Below are 18,794 nucleotides of genomic sequence, written 5' to 3' on the forward strand. Positions count from 1 at the left end.
CAGAATATTGTCTGTCAGCTGCTCCACTTAATACCCTGTAGAAGAATAGCACAACTTTTTAGCAGTGTGTTGACTGACACCTCATTTCAGGTAATTGTAGGTGATACCATTAGTTACCACAAGACCCTTAACAATGCCCTACCTTAATGCTCAGTCCTAGTGCCAATACTATTTAGCTTGTATATTGCAAGTTTGGTTTTGCTGATGACTGGGTGATACCAACATAGTACAAACTAATAGGGGCCACTGAAGTTGTATTAATAAAAGAACAAGGTATAACAGAACAATATTTTCGTAAATGGGGACTTCAACTGGACACTGACAAAACGTACTCCAGATGCTTCATCTGAGTAATATTGTAGCGAACCATAACCTGAACACATTTTTTGAGTGTAATTGCTTGGCTTGTAACAAATGTCCGTGGTAGCTCGGAGTTATACATACTTGACAGAACAGCACATGGCAAAAACTGCAGCTAAATTGAGGCCAAGAAATAATATTCTGCAAAATTTTTGTGGTACAACGTGGGGCTCTAAGCTGCAATCTTATGATCATCTGCCATTTGCCTTGTCTGTTTAGCAGCAGAATATAGCAGCCCTATCTGGGTAAACAGCAGCCGCACAAAGGTGGTAGATACACAATTAAATCAAACAATGTGGATTGTTACTGGTACAATTAAAACCACTCCAGTAGTCAGTTCCTGCTGTGAGCCACATTCTACCATCTAACTTGAGAAGGAAGACTACCATTCTGAGGGGTAGAAGAAAACCTGCAAGAAACAGCAGCTGCCAATTCATGAGGACATACCTGCAACCTTAATACACAGATTGCATTCTAGACATCCCCTACTCAGCACAGAGCACAGCTACCAATGCGTGGACAATAACTTCAATCTCCATGAAGTTTGGATGCAACAGTGGTATAATATCACTCCACTAGAGCTCAATAACTTCCGTCAACAACCAACCAAGAGAGCTTGGTCTGCCTTGGAGGACCCGGAGTACACTCAGCTGGATCTGGAGTAACCAGTGGAGATAAGATGACATTCTAAGACTCATAGGAAAAGGCCATGACTTCAGAGTGTAAGTGCAGCTTTCCAAGACAGACAGTCAGACACATTATTGAAGAGAGCCCTCAACATTCGTATCTTGGAAACTCTGTGGACTACTTGGACACTAAAGTAGACATGATCAATTATATAAATAATATGGCAGTAAATTTGTAAATTATGTAATATTTTATTTATCTTTGTAAGTAGTTTCCATGTAATTGTCTTATGATTAATAATAATAACAATAACATTCTGTGTGTGAGGAATGCTGTCCCAAAAGTTAGGTGTGCCTTGTTAGTCCTGTACATGTGATTTAATGTTATGAATGTAAGATCTTCAGTTTCAGTCTGACACTAAGATCTTCAATTCCAGTGTAACATATTTCGTATTTGTCACTAAAATTTTGTTTGTATCAAAATTTTATGTTAACAAAAGGATATAGAGTAGATTTAACTGTGTTTTATTTTCTAGGACTTATTTAATATATGGCAGGTCTGGACAAAACCTATAACACCTTTATTTCAAGTGATAATCTTCTGGTTGCTTGTTTTGTGGCTAGCATATTCATCCAGCCAATGAAGGAAAATTGGGGGAGGGGGGGAACCATTAAATAGCAACTTTTTGCACGTTGTTAGGGGAGTGTATCATGAACAGCATATTGAAATTTCTGACTGCCGGGGTGCAAGCATTGCGTTGGAAGTGGGTTTATAGGTAACTTTTTTTATAATTTTCTTGAATAACTTAAAAACTGCAGCTTCTAGTGAATATGCTGTCCAGTGCAAAACTAAACTGCATTAAATTAGTACATAGAAGGTCCTATTCGTTTTTCCTCTAGGACTCATAATTTCCATGTTCAGGGAAGGGAGAAATCGCAGGTTATTAGAAATATTACTCTAACAATATAAAATCAGTGTTTGTTTTTAAATGAAGTAGGTTAAAAACACATGTGTATACCACCTCCAAGTGCAGTAAAGGCACATAAAGGGGTAAATTGTGTTCTGGGTGTGCTAAACAAAACATTGGGAGTGGGAGATGTGTGGGCTAGAAGAATGAGGGAAGATAGGTCGCCAGAGTGCGGTCATGCACTTCCCTCCATAGGTTGCAAACTGAAATTTGAACAGGTGATTCCCCAGTCTGTGTACCCCACTGTATCTCAAGAAGCAACTAGAGAATGTTTCACAAAGTTTTATGAGCCCTCCATAGTGCACCAATCGCTGGTGACAAAGTGCACAGATATGCCTGGGTTGCATTTATTTTGCGCAAAATATGTTAACACTATCTGGAATGTAGGTATGAGCTGCTAATGACACCGACACAGGTAAGCATATGGACAGAATCTCTCTAAATCTCTGCACACTGTTCTACACTATTAGAGAAGAAATTGATTCCTAGTCATCCTGTACAGCAACTATAGTGTTCCTCTGGGAAAGGCAACTTCCTCCACCACAAGCTCTGCTAGCTTTTTAGTTTACAGACAGACTACACCTCCCCAGCATTTTCTGTCTAGTTCACTTATGTGACTAGATGAAATAACTTCACTGAGCTTGTACTGAGATTAATAAGTGAGTACTTAATTGCAGTTGTTAAGTGAACTATTGTGCAGAAAATCTCAAACTGTCAGCTGTGTACAACACTGAAAATCCTTTTCCAAATAAACCTTACTGTCAATGTGTATTCAACAATGTCATTTTCATTACTTCCACTAGCCCTGTCTGGAATACTTTTCACAGCATGAGAGGTATCAAATGCATCACCCCAGCCTCAGCTCTCACAGATCCCAAAGAGGTCTTCCTCTGTAACAGAAGTGGCTTACCTAGGTGTTATAGAAGTTCAGATAGTTCAACATAAGTCAAGCAGTGCATTACAGCAGATTACTGTACTAGACTTGAACATGATCAGTCCCATTCCATCAGACATATTCACACCCGTCCTGGAAGATATACTGTTGATATACGGTAAGTGGTTCCACTCGGTACAGTCCACTCTGTAAATTTCTGAATGGAAAAGATTTATTCAGTCTACCAGTAACACAGTTAATGGTGAGATAAATGCAGTAACTTTTTGGACATTCATTAATTCATCATCAAGTGATTACAACACATTTACATGGCCTTATAATATGCTGTCAACTATAGGCAGCAAGGTGTCACATTCACCCTCCAGTCTCTTTCCCAGCAACATCACATAGATTACTGACATCACATGTGCAAAGTAAACATACAGAAACACATTGTACATAGTAGCTCACTTAAAAACTGCAAATAAATACTCACTTGATAAACTGAAAATAACTTCACTATATAAACACAAGTTATTTTGTCTGCTTGCATAAGAGAACTAGACAGGAAGTGCTAGAAAGGTAAAGTCTGTCTAAACTGAAAAGTGAGCAGCACTCATGGTGTGGAAAGTTGCCTTTGCCAGAACAACGCCACAGCTGCTGTACAGGATGACTAAGAATCAATTTCTGCTCTAGCAGTGTAGAACAATGTGCAGAGATTTGTGTAGATTCTGTTCATATGCATTAGTAACTCATATATAGATTCCTTGCAGTGTCAATACATTCTGTGGAAAATAAACTCTCCCTGAGCAAGTCTTCACACTGTGTTGCCAGTGATTCATAAGGTGAGCTGTAGAGGCCCCGTATAATATCCTATAGCTGCTTCTTGGGACACAGTGGAGTACATAGAGCTGGTAATCATCTGCTGAAACTTCAGTTAGCAGATCTATGAAGGAAGAAAGTGCATGAGCACAATCTGGCGATCTCCCTTCCCTCATTCTTCAACCCTCCAATCTCCCTCCTCCAATGTGTTACTCCACCAAAGCACAATTAACACGTTAATATGGCTCTACTGCACTTAGAAGTGGTACACATATTTAATATTTGTTTTTAACCCACTTTATTTAAAGATAAACATTAATTTTATACTGTTAGGAAATATTTTTAATAATCTGTGATTTTTCCATCCCATGAACATGGAAACTATTATTCCTAGAGAAAAAATGAATAGGACCATTTTTGTTGGAAATTTAACATAGTTTAATTTTGTACTATGGTACATTTTCAAAGAAGCTGTGGTTTTAGAGTTATACAAGAAAAATATTAAAAAGTTATTTTTAAATCCACCCCCACCCCAACGCTCACATCCCACCAGTAAGGATTTTTTAGTATGTTGTTCAGGGCACTCTCGCCTAGCACTGTGCAAAAATTTGTAACTACGTGATTTTTCCCCCTAGTCACTCTTCACTGTTCTTATTTGGCTGGGCTAAATGGTGCATGGTAGACAGTAATATGGTGTATTTAAAATGGCTGTTCAGCTAAAAGTCACAGTACATTGATGGGCAATGGCATTCATAGTGAGGTTTTCCAGGAAAAATATTATTTCTCTGTAATTAAATAGCAAGGTACCAATTTAAAAATTGTAAAATAGTTGTGAAGTCTTAATGTTTTTCAATTAGTATTGTCCAAATGAGTTCAAAATGAGAACTGGTGACAACACGACAGACTCAGAAGAAAATAAGGGAAGTTACCAGAGAGTATAGCCAGTGCTTTACAACAGTTCCAAGTTCAAGAATTTTGCTATTGAATCAAGGTGGGGGGAAGAGAAATTGCTTCAATTTTGTGTGGTTGTTCATATGTGTAATACTTCAGACTTTCATTTCTTTTCTGTCTGTATGCAGCAAAAACGATGCAAGAAATTGATTTCCTATGTTTGAACTAGCAGTCCTTAAAGACCTTGTTATGATGAATTTGTAAATGCAGCTATGCTTGCATTGAAAGGAGGAGGAAAAAATAACAAGTGAAAATAATTGAACAAAAATTCCACACATGATAATCCAAGTTAAAAGCAGACACAGCTCAATTATTGAGGGAAATAAAGAGGCTTTGTGTTCCCAAAAGGTATTAGAGAAAAATGAGGTTACTCTTATTTAAAATATTTTGTTGCTCCTCTAGAATTAGGGAATTTCACTAAAACACGCCAAAATGGGGAACAATACCAGAATACTAAGCAGTGATCAAAATACTGAGCAGTGATCAGGCTTCACTACAATGAGTTACGTGAATATTTGCATTGCATTGCAAATTACTGTAATATATTAGCACGTTCACTGTCCTCGGCGCACCAGCGCACCCAGCCAATACTGGTGCACATGACGTGGATGTGCTGGTGTGGCAAGAGAATCAGATGTTGCGAGGCATCACGGTTTAGTCGGGTACAGCCGTTCGGTGTGGTTTATTGTGCAGGCACTCTAAGAACGTATTGTTTTCAATTTTTACAGGTGCAGTTAGCGTTTTTTCCCTACAGTATTTCTCTGTTGTGAGACTGAAAATGGAAAACAATTGTGACACGGCGGGCTCTTCAGAACCTATGAAACGTAAAATACGGGACACAATAAACATACAAAAACTAATGGATGCGGAATTATTATGAATATTAGAAGAAAGTGATTTGGAAACAGATTTGGCCAGTGGAGAGGACAGGTGGGAATCCAGTGAAGAGTCTGACAGAGACAAGTTTGCTTTAGATGAGACTGTAGAAATGGCTGTAAATCCAAGCGACAGGGAAAGAGGATGGGTGGGAATCCAGTGAATAGTCTGACAGAGCCAAGTTTGCTTTAGATGAGACTGTAGAAATGGCTGTAGATACAAGTGACAGGGAAAGGGCAGAAGAAGTGGTAACGTAGCTGATACAAGTGTTGCATGGGAAAGTGAGCCAATTGGATGGTAAATTCCCTTTTATAAAAAATGAGGGACTGCTAATTCAACCAATGGGAAACACTCCCTTAGATTATTTTCATCTTTTGCTGACAGACGAATTTCTATTGAAAGTTGTGGAAGGAACCAATTGAAAAGCAATTGAATTATTCCCTTTTGTGGGAACCGAAGAACAATCACGCATAAATTGTTGGAAAGATGTGACTATTGGCGAATTGTTAGCGTTCTTGGGAGTTTTCCTGCACATGGGAAATGTAAAGATGAGGAAGTTGCAGGACTATTGGAAAAAGAACCCTTTATTTCACATGAAAGGAATTGCCGATGGTATTTCACGAAATCGTTTTCTTCTAATACTACGTGCATTGCATTTTTCTGAAAATCCAAACAGGGCGAACCAAAACCATCCGACAGGTTGTATAAAATACGTCCAGTTATCAATTTTTTCAATGAAAAGATGTGCCAGATGTACTACCATGGACGGTAACTGTCACTAGACGAATCAATGATCCTTTGGCGTGGAAGATTACTTTTCCGCCAATACATCAAAAATAAAAAGCACAAATATGGCATAAAGCTATATATTTTGACAACTCCCACTGGAATGGTCCTAAAATTCGCGGTATACACTGGTATGCTGGACGATTTAGGAGGAAGAGACCATGCGCAAGAAATTGTTCTTCATTTACTGGGTGAAAAGTCCCGGGTTCGAGTCTCGGTCCAGCACACAGTTTTAATCTGCCAGGAAGTTTCAAAGCAGGGTATTGTTTGAATTGTTGTGTTATTCACCACCTCTAAAGGCAGATAGCACTTTCGTTGTTCTTTCATTTTTCGACAGTTATATGTAGCTACTATTCTTGAAATTTGTATTTATTTTATTTGTTTGAGTGTAATCGGTAAAGTTCTTGGTTGTATCTTTTCTGAGATTTGACATACATTGTATTTCAGAAGTTTCTTCAAGATCTTGTGTTTGTTTTTGATTGCTGTTTCTATTATTTTTTTGTTCAATAAATATGGCATTTGTCAGTAGGATGTTTTGTTTTATTTTTTAATATAAAATAAAAAAGTAGTACTCTAAACTGTCACAATTTTCAGGAATAATTAACGCACTAGCACGTCCATGGCCACCCACTGCAGAATGTGGCCCGATATGCCACTGACGCCTTAGTGTGCCCAAAAGAAATTTGACTCATGAGAGTAAATTTCATCTTTTACTTATAAAATAAATACATTTTATATTACTTTTATCAATACAGTTTGAGATTCTATTAAAAAAATAATTGGTTACGTGGCAACGAAAGGCCAATTACAGTGGCAGCGAATGTGTTAAGGACATCCAAAAACCCTTTCCATATCAAATTGTGGGAGTTATGTCATTAATATTGTTGATTACTTGTATAATTTAAAAAAATGGAAATGTATTCTGTGCAACGCCTTGTAATAATGAATATGATAAAATAATTTTGTTATGACAATGTAATACTATAATAACAAAACAATTATTTATCCCAAGTTTAATAGTGACTAGTGCAAAACAACTGAACTGGTAAATTATCATCTGAGTTTGCTAAAAATGGAAAAGAATAAATTCCTGAGAAATGTAAATCAGATATAGTAAACCTGGCATGATAATAGCCTTCAGTACAATGAATTGTAATGTAATAGATACAGATGGTCACTTCAGAGTCACACCAGTACTCAAATAATGATGTGCTGCAATTCACGTTAATTGGGTATAAAAATTTAAATAATTAATAATTTCTATGTAGAAAATATGTTCCTGTACTTCATGTCTTCCATGTATCATCATATTCCATTTTGTCTGATACTTCTGCAAATTGCACATACTGCAGCAGGTTCATGGCAACAGAGGAGTAATTTTTGCTACACCACAATCACCTGCACAGTTAACATTAGTGTTTTGTAGATATAAGTTTTGCAAACATTGTGACATTTTCTTCGTTCCAGGAATTATTAAAGTACCACCTGGTAATCAACAGTTATTTAATAAAGATAATCAGATAATGGAAGATGATAAAATGTTACAAGATTATGGACTTACTTCAAGTGTAGCGAAAGCTCAGAGTCCGGCAGCTGTGGGACTAGCTCTGAGGTGAGTAGCAAAATTAAACTCTGTGTCTTTGAGGTTGAAAGTCAGCATTGTTGCCCTTTAACTGTAACTAGCTATAATCCTGTACTTACAATGCCTAGGCATACTGTTGCTTTTTTTTCTGCTTGTTCTGATCAACTCACGCAGTTCACCACATATTGAAGGCTAAACTGGCAGTTTAATAACTCACAGTTCCAAGCATTTTGTGTTTGGGAAACATTTAATAGGTAATGTACTGAAACAGGTAGGTTCTGTTAGCAATAATTGTGCCATTTAGAGGCCAAACTGACTAACTCAAGTGCAATAGAAACTGAAAAAAAAGATTAAAGTAAAATGCAGATTGAAAATTCAGCTTTAACTCAAATTTATTTTCATCATAATATTACTATGCTAATTATAATTTTGTGTGTTGTATAAATTTTATGGAAAAACAACACAGATTACCACTGAAACATAGAACACTGTAACATTTGCATTTTTCACGAGTTAGTCACACTGTCAGCTGAAAAAGTTCACTTTTTATTTCACTTTTACTCCCAGTGTTTCTAATTATCTTAATAAATGATCTCACACTTCCCCGACACTTGACTGTTGTGTTCCTGACAAGTGGTCACTAGCTTCTTGTAGTATTCCTGGTCCACAGGACATTAGATCTGCCCTCTTTCCCTTGCTAATGGGACAAATACTACCCAGCTGCTGGTAGATGTTGTTGATATACGTCTATGGGGACAGCTGAAAATATGTGCCCCGACCGGGACCCGAACCCCGGATCTCCTGCTTACATGGCAGACGCTCTATCCATCTGAGCCACCAATGACACAGATGAATAGCACGACTGCAGGGACTTATCCCTTGCACACTTCCTGTGAGACCCACTTTCCCAACTGTCCACAATCTACATACGTAATGTACCTAATAGGTATTTGCCCATCCATTCATTATTCACACACACTAAGGTGAATCGTCACCTTAGTGTGTGTGAGTAATGAGTGGATGGGCAAATTCCTATTAGCTACATTACATGTGTAGATTGTGGACAGTTGGGAATGTGGGTCACACGGGAAGTGTGCAAGGGATAAGTCCCTGCAGTTGTGCTATTCATCTGTATCATTGGTGGCTCAGATGGATAGAGCGTCTGCCATGTAAGCAGGAGATCCCTGGTTCAGGTCCCGGTCGGGGCACACATTTTCAGCTGTCCCCATCAAGGTATATCAATAACACCTGTCGGCAACTGAGGGTTTCACTTAATTATCATTTATTCTAGAGAAGCTGCATGGTCATCAATGGTATCTGTTCTTTCGAGAAAGTTACTATCTTCATATAAATACTTGAGAGTATAGGGCATCCTGGTTTATAGTTGCAAATTCAGATTGTCAAACTGTTGTAGATTTCATAATTTTCATAAAATGTTGTCTTGCACTGTATAGTGTAAGGTAGTAACTTCTCCAATTGAATCCATAGTAAGTCAAGCCAGTTTACTGGTAAGCCGTCGACTATCATCTTCCGGCTTGTCATGGTATCTTCAAGAGTCTTTGTAGACAAAAATTTATTGTGATTCATTGCACGTACTAGAATGTAGCCCTTTGTTTTGCAGTTACAAATTAGATTGCACCAGGCTTCTGGCGAGATGATGATTTACATGTCTTTTTCACTAAAGATCAATCATGCCCAAGGGCGTAATCATTTGGCTGATAGCTGTGCGTAATCATTTGGCTGATAGCTGTCCAGGTATTAAAAATTTTAAATCAATAATATCAGCATTGATTGCAGAAGCTTCATCATTGTTATTTTGATTCAAATTTGAGCTGTGCACGAATCTGAGTAAATCTGAATATGGTTGTGGTCTTTTGCATTGTTTGTTATGTGCTGTTTCAGGCACATAGTTACTTCTTGTGACGTCTGAGAATCTTCTGTTTCGGGCCATACATACATAAACCCTTTGTTGTTATTGAAATTGTGACAGCCAATATTGTATACATCATTTATAATACACATTTAATGATGTTAACTCTACATGTAAGTATTTAGAGGTATTACAAAGAAGCAATATGAAATAGGGTCAGTCAAGTAAAATCAATAGTAAGGAGGGCAAATGGAATACTTGGATTATATATGCAGAAACAAATACTATGAAAATACAAACAAGAAAATTAGAGTTAGTCAGTCACTCACTTTGACCTCCAAAAGCTGAAACCAAGTTTTCAGTTGCCATGTAAAGAGTTCTCATGTACTGGTACAAGAATTGACCATTAGAGTTAAATATTTTGGCCACTGGAAACATACATGTTTGCGAAGTTTTTTTAAAGCTATTAAAAAATGGAGTTAGTTGGTTTGGCTCTGAGTGGCACGATTAGCCCAATTATACACAGTCTGTGAGAAAAGTAATGAGACTGACAACACTGCGAGCAATCTGGCAATGCTATGTTGCTCTGCTTGTGTAGACCAGTGTGTTCATCCCTTCCACGTGGTCAGTCTGAGTCTCCGCTGAGTACAGCCATAACATAATTTGTGAGACCACCACCTGTGAAGTTGTGTTCTTGTTGTGTGTGTCATGCAGTTGGTACAATAGAATTTAGAGCAATGGTATGCCATCAATTTTTTAGTTAAATTTTTTAGTTTAGTTTTCTGCATCCATCAATGAGGGTGACCTTTGGAAAGATGAAGCAGACCTATGCGGAACATTCCTTATCAAAAGCACAAGTTTTTCACTGGCACAAATCATTTTTGGAAGGCTGAAGACACATTGAAGATGAACGTTTGTCAGGGATATTTTCAACTTCAAAAACTTACAGAAACACACAACGTCTGCATGCTTCAGTGAAATCAGACCAACATGTAACAATTCCAACCAAGTGTTTTACAAATGTGTCCTAGAAAGGCTCAGGTAAAGGGACATGTGAATGCTGCAGCATGACAGCACCCCATGTCGCATGGCCACTTCCCTCACGGAATTTTTGACCTTAAAAGGAATTCCTATTGTTCTGTAGCCCCCTGCTCATCTGATCTGAGTCCTTGTGACATTTTTCTTTCCCAAAAATCGAAAAAGCTTGAAAGGATGTCATTTTGAAACTCTGGAGAACATTTAGAGGAATGTGACCAATATGTTAAAGACCCTACCACCCTTTCAGTGTTGCTACCAGGACTGGGAATGACTCCACCAGTGTATAGCTAAGGAACTACTCTGAAGGGGACAATATAATTGTTGGAAAAAAAAATAACAACTTGGTAGATAAAAACTCAGACTTATTACTTTTCTCACACACCTCGTATGGCACAGCAGTTTCCTTTTGATGTTTATAATTTCTGCAGCCATCTAAAGTTTCTGCATCCACCAAATTTTTAATGAAGAGATGACGGAAGTACACTAGACATGTTTCTTTCTCTGTGAAAATAGTACATGTCATATTGTAATAGGACAGTTTGCCATAATCACTGCCGGCTGCTGTGGCCAAGCAGTTCTAGGCACTTCAGTCTGGAACCGCGCTGCTGCTACGGTCGCAGGTTCAAATCCTGCCTCGGGCATGGGTGTGTGTGATGTTCTTAGGTTAGCTAGTTTTAAGTAGTTCTAAGTCTAGGGGACTGATGACCTCAGATGTTAAGTCCCATGTGCTTAGAGCCATAATCACTAAGTATGAGGCTTGCACAAATCCCACTACTCATTGTTTACATTTATTTCATTGTAAATTATTTTTGTCTTGAGGAAGCTGCAGTGTAACGTGCATTGTGGATTAGTTCTTCATTGTGTAAGCAGAGGAACAGAATTTTTAACGTGCGTTTCATACCTAAATTACCCACATAGAGGTTTCATTTTCAAAAATGCTTTCATGATGAGTGACTACATCACGTAACATATCTTCCCTCAAAATTTCACATTTTTAAGACCAGTAGTTGAAACTGATCAGCGATATGCCAACTAAATGTTGAACTCTCCTTTTTTTTTTTTTTTGCATTCTGGGTCAATTTTAGAAAATTCCTTTCTTAGTAGCTATGTACATCACATAAAGTATGTTCCCCCCCGCCCCCCCCCCCCCCCCAAAGTGCATGTATCTAGAACCAATGGTTTAGGTAGGACATAGGTTCTTAGATTGTATGGCATTGCAACCCCTGAAATTATATTAATGCCTATTGCAGTTCCTAGGGTCTGGGTTATACAAAATCATTTCTCATTAGGACCTTACAGTGAATAATACATATTGCTACCAAAATGTATGTATCTAGTACCAACGGTTGAGGCTGATCTCAGTTGGGCGATTAGCTTTGAACTCCCTTTTACCGCCTTAGTGGATGGATTTAAAAAAAATAATTTCTTGTTGATTCCCTTCACGACACAAAAAATTTTTTGTCCAGATTTTGTTTCTCTTGGCCCAACATCCTAGGCTGGGTGGCGTTGTATTTTCCACCATCTAGTCAAACAGTATTGTTGTCCATACCTATACCACCGTGCTCCCATCCCATTGCCTCATGGTCCATATTCCTATAAAAATACCTGTCTGTCTCCCACTGCCACCTACTCCAGTCCTGTTATAGGCATTTCCTACATAATCAGAGACCAGGTTTACACCTATGAAAGCCGCCATGTAGTTTGCCAGTTTAGCTACAATGAGCAGTCTATGTGGGCACGACCACCAACAAGCTGTCTGTCCTCATGAATGACCACTTCCAAACTGTGGACAGGAGACAGACCAGCCAGTTGCCAAGCTAGCCACAAATCACAGTGCACATAACTTCAATAGCTACTTGACAGCCCATGCAATTTTCATCCTCCCTGCCAACACCAGCTTTTGTGAATCGCACAAGTGGGAACTCTCCCTGCATCGTATTAAAATACCCTTTGTTCCCAAAACCCACCTCTCCTCAGCCTTTTTTAGTCCCTGTCCACTTATTGACCAATACAAATATTAGAATCAATGAAACCAAAAGGCAGCACCAAAAACAGACAGTAGAAAACTGTGGTTTGCTAAACTGGTGATCCAATGGCATGAAACGAATTGTTTCATGTGGTACACTGCACTAAGTCTCACCAGTGTGACAGACAAGATAGTAGCCATGCTCAAGTCACTTGCTTAGAGCACTTCAAGATAACAGACCTGGTTGTGACATTATTGAGCTGCAGTAATGCCTCTGAAATGCTGACAGTCGCTTTGCGTGACATGACTCTACATTTATTGAAGCTTCCTTCTAAGGACTTTTGCCCTAGAAATGTTTTCTTTTGGGCAGTATTTATTAATCCAGTGCTGGCTGTAATCAAAAACATAGGTATTTCTCATTATGTGTGAAAGACATAGTTTAAGCTCCTTAATATGGAACTATATTTCTTTATTGGAGTGTATATCTTCCTTTTTGCACTCCTAAGATTACACAGTTCAATTGATGAAGTGTATTATTATTTTTTGACATTTCATGTGACTGTTATCTCTGATAGTGTTTTATGTACATTAAAAGCATCGCCTTCCAGCTTGCATTCAGAAACAAAGATTAAATAGAAGAATTGAGGTATCTGTGTAATTTTCTGATTGCCTTCTCTCATCAAATATTGACTTCTGTAGCACTTTAATGTACTTAGTTTGGCTTCTGTAGTATTTGAATGCACTTAGTTAATCACAGTTACCTTTTCCCTCCTCATTGCTTATACTCGAGTCTCTTCCTCAGCTGAAATCCTTAATTGAATGCTTCTATTTACTTATTCCCACATCTTTTACTGTTTTCCTTTTCCTTTCACTGTCAAGAAAACAATGTATAATGACAAGTTTGAGAAACTTGCTTTTTATTGGTGGATGTTCACCAACTTGTTAATGTTTTGTGCTGAGTAGGTTCTATGCATCATTCTGCATCTTTCCTATGTATATACGGTACTTCTGTTACACTTGTTATTTTCTTGCTAAACTTTACTGTAATATGTGCAAAGAAAAATGCTTTGATAAGTGAAATGGTCTGACGAAAAATAATTTCTCTTTATTACAGGCAGGAAACTGGTGATTTTGAACCACTAGAAATTACACCATTTTCATCGCCTCCAGATCTTCCCGATGTAATGAAATCACAAGAAAGCAATGGCCAGGAACAAACATCATGAACACAAAAGATTGATTACATCTGTTTATTTAAGATGAAGGCCTCTGTAATCTCTCTAATAAATCACCAAAGACAGGGATTCAAATGTAGCCAATACAAATCACTGCAAAAGTGATTTATTCATATAGGACAGAATGTGTTAATTTATTGTTGTTTGTATGACTTTAATATTTATTTTTTCCTGTCAGAGAATTATGACCTCAATAATAAGTTAAGTAGTACCTCGTACAATTTTACTGTGTAAGTGCTAATACGCATTTAAAATTGGTATCACTCCGTTACAGATAAGTGAACTTAATATGTAAAACTTAGCTATCTTTACTGTTCTTTTTGTTTTTTTCCCCACCCGGGACCCATTGAAAACCAAACTACTGCATTACTGGAATGACATCTCAGTTGATACTGTAATTTTGTAACACACTGATAGTACTGTTATCATGGACCTCAGGTATCTTTCGTGAATAACAGCATGCACAATGTGACTGAGAGTAAGTTTTTTAATTGTTTTGTAAGACAACGTAGCACCCTTTCAAAAATTAGAACTTTTGCAATTGTAAAACCAAAATTATTAGAAAACAAATTCCCATGAATGACATTTGAGATGAAAAAAGGTGACTTTGCATTGTGTGTGCCTATGAAGTTACTAATGCATTTAAATAAAATGAGTTACATAATAGGCCAGTCTCTTATTACAATACAGTTTTCAGTCATTTTAAAAACACTCCTGTTTTCAAGTTTACATTTATTACAAATTATCTATAGTGGATTCAGATAATCCAAGCTAAAGATATTTATTAAATTTTAGCTGAAAATTATTCATGGTTGTGCTTTTATTTCAGAAGGCTGTTAACAAACTGGTTTAAGCAGAATTTGTTACTTTTCTTTGAATAAACACTATTTGTAAATATCAAAAAACTTAATGATTTCTTTTCAGCTTTAAAATTGTCCTTCATATTAAATAAATATTTGCAAATTAACAATGTAGAAAGGCTGGATTGCAACTCACCACATAGAGGAGGCATTGAGTCACAGATAGGCACAATGAGAAAGACCGCTAGAAACATTACAGCTTTTTGGCAAAATCCTTCTTCAGCAGTAGAAAACACATGGCCACTGTCTTTGAGTGCTAAGACCCAGCTCCATCCTTAGTGGTTGGAGAAAGTGGCCATATGTGGGGTTGCTGTGTGATTGTATATGTTTTTCCTGCTTTATGGACTTTGTCCAAAAGCTAAAATATTTTTAGCAGTCTTTTTCATTGTGCCTGCCTGCTCTATGTGATGAGTAGCAATTATCTTTTCCATACTGGTGTTATTCCTTCTTCAAATTTCCATTATTTGTTTGTATATTATGTTGGAATAATAAATCAGAAAAGGTAAAGAATAAGAGCGGCTACATTTACAGGACTTCGAACTGTGGTATATTTCTACACTTCATATATAATGCTCAAATTGGAGAGTGTAGCTGTATGCTTTGTCATTGCTGACTTTTGGTATATTTCAGTTTACGTTGTTCAGCTATCACTGTGTCAACACTGATCTTCATAATTCAGATATATGATGACCACCACCACCACCACCACGTCATCATCTTGCAGGTGGCTGCATGAAGAATTGCATAATGATGCATCATTTTATAGACTGAACTAATAACCTGGCAAAGCTTTGCAATTGCTTAATACGTATGGCAACTGGATTTATGTCCTAATCACCTCTTCCCCCTCACCCTGTCCATCACCTCTTCCCCCTTCTCTCTGACCATCTCCTCCTCTCCCCCCCCCCCCCCCCATCCAATCCACCTCCTCCTCCCCCCTTCTCTGTCAAATCTTCTCCTTCTCCCTCTCTATATTCATTTCCTCTCCTCCCCCTCTCTCTGATCTTGAACCTTGTTTACTGGCATTGCAAACGAAATCTTGATTGGGAACTGAAGTCGCTTAAAATGAATGGGTGAATCAGTTGGGATCATTGGTACATAGAGAGAGACCTCGCCATGTGCTAGATCTGTGAGGATAGAAGTATCAATGACAGTACTTCACATAGCTTTAATCAGTGTTGGAGTTGGATTACAACATTTTGGACAATTCATATTCTGTAGTCATATTCTAATCATAAGCCATAAATACAGCTTCCCGTGTTTTCTGTTAAAATAAAATGTGAAAAAGAAAGCAAAACAGCTCATTGTGGGACTGATGACCCCATAGTTTGGTCCCTTTACTCCCCAAACCAATCATCCAGCACACTGTTGTATATATAATTTTTGTTTAAAATTGTATATAGGTGAAAGAGTATATGTAGAAGAAACAGTCTGTCTAATGTTTTAAATCCCCTGATATTATAGTTAAAACTGATTACAATAAAGTAAATGAAACCACACATTTTCACAGCACAGCATTTTTTTTAAATTTTTTTTTTATTTATTTATTTATTTTATTTTATTTTTTTTTTTTTGTCAGTTTTAAACCGGTACATTGTCTTTTAAAAATATATACAGGGTGATCAGAAACAGTCTGAAATATGCAAGGATGTTGTATGATGGGTTGTGCTGAGAAATAATTGATAAGAAAAAAAATTGATATGTTGCACTGTTTCCGAGTTAATTAGCATTGAAGTTGCCCAGTCAGGGTGTTGCATGCGGAAATTCCTACAACCTGCCAGAGACCGTGTCACCAAACATGTTCTTCATTTGGTTTCCTAAAACCAAACAAAAGAGATACAAAAATTGGACATGGAACAGTAGTAAGGATCAAACCGGATCCAAAGCCTGAGCAGTCTCGTGCACTATCGTCTGCACTATGAGAACGACCGACACCAATTGTATCTGGCAGGGTGCTAGAGTCCGTGTGCTCAGTGGCCTGATTGGCTAACTTCAATCCCAAGTAATTCAGAAATGGTGCAACATATCAGATTTTTTCTTAATAGTTATTTGTCAGCGCAACCTACCCTGCAACACCCCTACCAGCTTTTCAGACTGTTTATGACCGCCCTGTATAGCCCATATCTGTTAGAATGTTTATTGGACTATTGTGCAAAACTTTGAAGTAAGTCAGTCAAGAACGTTTTGAGATTGTTGGTAACACTATTAAAAAGCATCATGTTTTTTACAGTAGTATACACTGAACTGACAAAAGACATGGAATACCTCCTAATATTGAGTCCGGCTACTTTTTGTGTGGCATAATGTAGCAATGCAATGTGGCAGGGACTCAACAACTCATTGGAAGTCCTCTGCAGAAATATATAGCCATGCTGTGTCTATAGCCGTCCATCATTGTGAAAGTGTTGCTGGTGCAGGAGTTTGTGCATGAATTGACCTCTTGATTATGTCTCATAAATGTTCGATGGGTTTCATGTCAGGTAATCTGAGTGGCCATATCATTCACTTGAATTATCTAGAATGTTCTTCATACCACTCACAAACAAATTGTGGCCCAATGACAAAGTGCATTGTATTCCATAAAAATTCCATCGTTGTTTGGAAACATGAAGTCCATGTGATTTACAAGTAGTAGGTTTAAGTAGCCATTATGGATCCACCACCAGCTTGCACAGTCTCTTATTGACAACTTAGGTGTATGGCTTTTTGGGGCCCGCACCACACTGAAACTGTATCATCAGCTCTTACCAACTGAAATCAGGACTTACATGGCCAGACAACAGTTCTCCAGTTGTATAGGGTCAAACAGATATGGGCATGAGCCCAGAAGAGGCACTGCAGGCAATGTTGTGCTCTTAGCAAAAGTACTTGCATCGATCGTTTGCTGCCATAGCCAGTTAAAGCCAGATTTCACTACACTGTCCTCATGGATATGTTCATCATATGTCCCATCTTGATTTCTTTGGTTATTTCATGTGGTGTTGCTCGTCTGTTAGCACTGACAACTCTCCGCAAACACTGCTGTTCTTGATTGTTAAGTGATGGTTTTCAGCCTCTGTGTTATCCATGTTGGGAGGTGATGCCTGAAATCTGGTATTCTCAATGCTGTGGATCTTGGAATACTGAATTCCCAAACAATTTCTGAAATGGAATGTCCCATGCATCTTGCTCCAACTACCATTCTGCTTTCAGAATCTTAATTCGTGTCATGCAACCATAATCAGGTCGGAAATCTTTTCACATGAATCACCTGAGTACAAATGACAGCTCTGCCAGTGCACTGCCTTTTTATGCCTTGTGTATTGCATCTGTACATATGCATATCACTATCCCAAAGTTCTGTCACATTGGTGTAGATCAGTCACAAGTTTGTTATACATTCTGTATAATTATTGTAAGCACATGAAAGACTAATTCTTATGCAAGACGTTACTTCACCTTTAAAACAGCTAGAAATATCTATTGTATCTTTTATCTATATTCAGTGTTACATTAACAGACCAATAACACATTAGCATGCACACAAATACGAAGATATAGGGAAAGAAGAAAGTGTTAAAAGTAGGAAAGAAGAAAGTGTTAAAAGTATATTATAAAAACATTTAAATAGCCAATTGTTGTGGCATTATTCAATTAGACATTGAATGTTGAATCTAGATCTTTACAGACATTGCTCACACTCCTGAAGACAATGAGGCATACCTAATGCCATGGCTCAAAGTTAACATCTGGCAATAAATAAATACCAAAACCTTAAAATTTACAACCAGAAAAGCACAAAGCTCACATTTGTTTATGTAATAAAGGTTATTGTTTCTCTGTGCAAAATTATCATTCTGAGTCGTCATTAATGTGCATCCTTCTTTCCATATAGCTTCATACATTTCAAACAAGACTGCTGTGAAACGTGTGAAGAACGTTACATTTCTGACATCTCTGGATGATTGTCACACTCCTCTGTCCCAACCTTGGCAGCTGTA

At 37.7% G+C, this 18,794-nt stretch overlaps 1 protein-coding gene across 3 annotated transcripts in view; it reads left to right on the forward strand.

Annotated features, from left to right (window-relative positions):
* The window catches only part of LOC124621130 (elongin-B), a 41,604-nt gene extending 26,366 nt beyond the window's left edge, over positions 1-15,238 (forward strand). The window contains exons 3-4 of one of the 3 annotated variants that reach the window (XM_047147122.1): positions 7,731-7,875; positions 13,834-15,238. In XM_047147122.1, the coding sequence (XP_047003078.1) occupies positions 7,731-7,875; positions 13,834-13,945 (257 nt within the window). In that variant the 3' untranslated portion in view covers positions 13,946-15,238. The remainder of the gene's footprint in view (positions 1-7,730; positions 7,876-13,833) is intronic. The other 2 variants (XM_047147128.1, XM_047147136.1) reach the window with 2 other exon arrangements.
* The last annotated feature ends 3,556 nt before the right edge of the window (positions 15,239-18,794 follow it).

Source organism: Schistocerca americana, chromosome 1, assembly GCF_021461395.2.
Source record: "Schistocerca americana isolate TAMUIC-IGC-003095 chromosome 1, iqSchAmer2.1, whole genome shotgun sequence".
Lineage (NCBI taxonomy): Eukaryota > Metazoa > Arthropoda > Insecta > Orthoptera > Acrididae > Schistocerca > Schistocerca americana.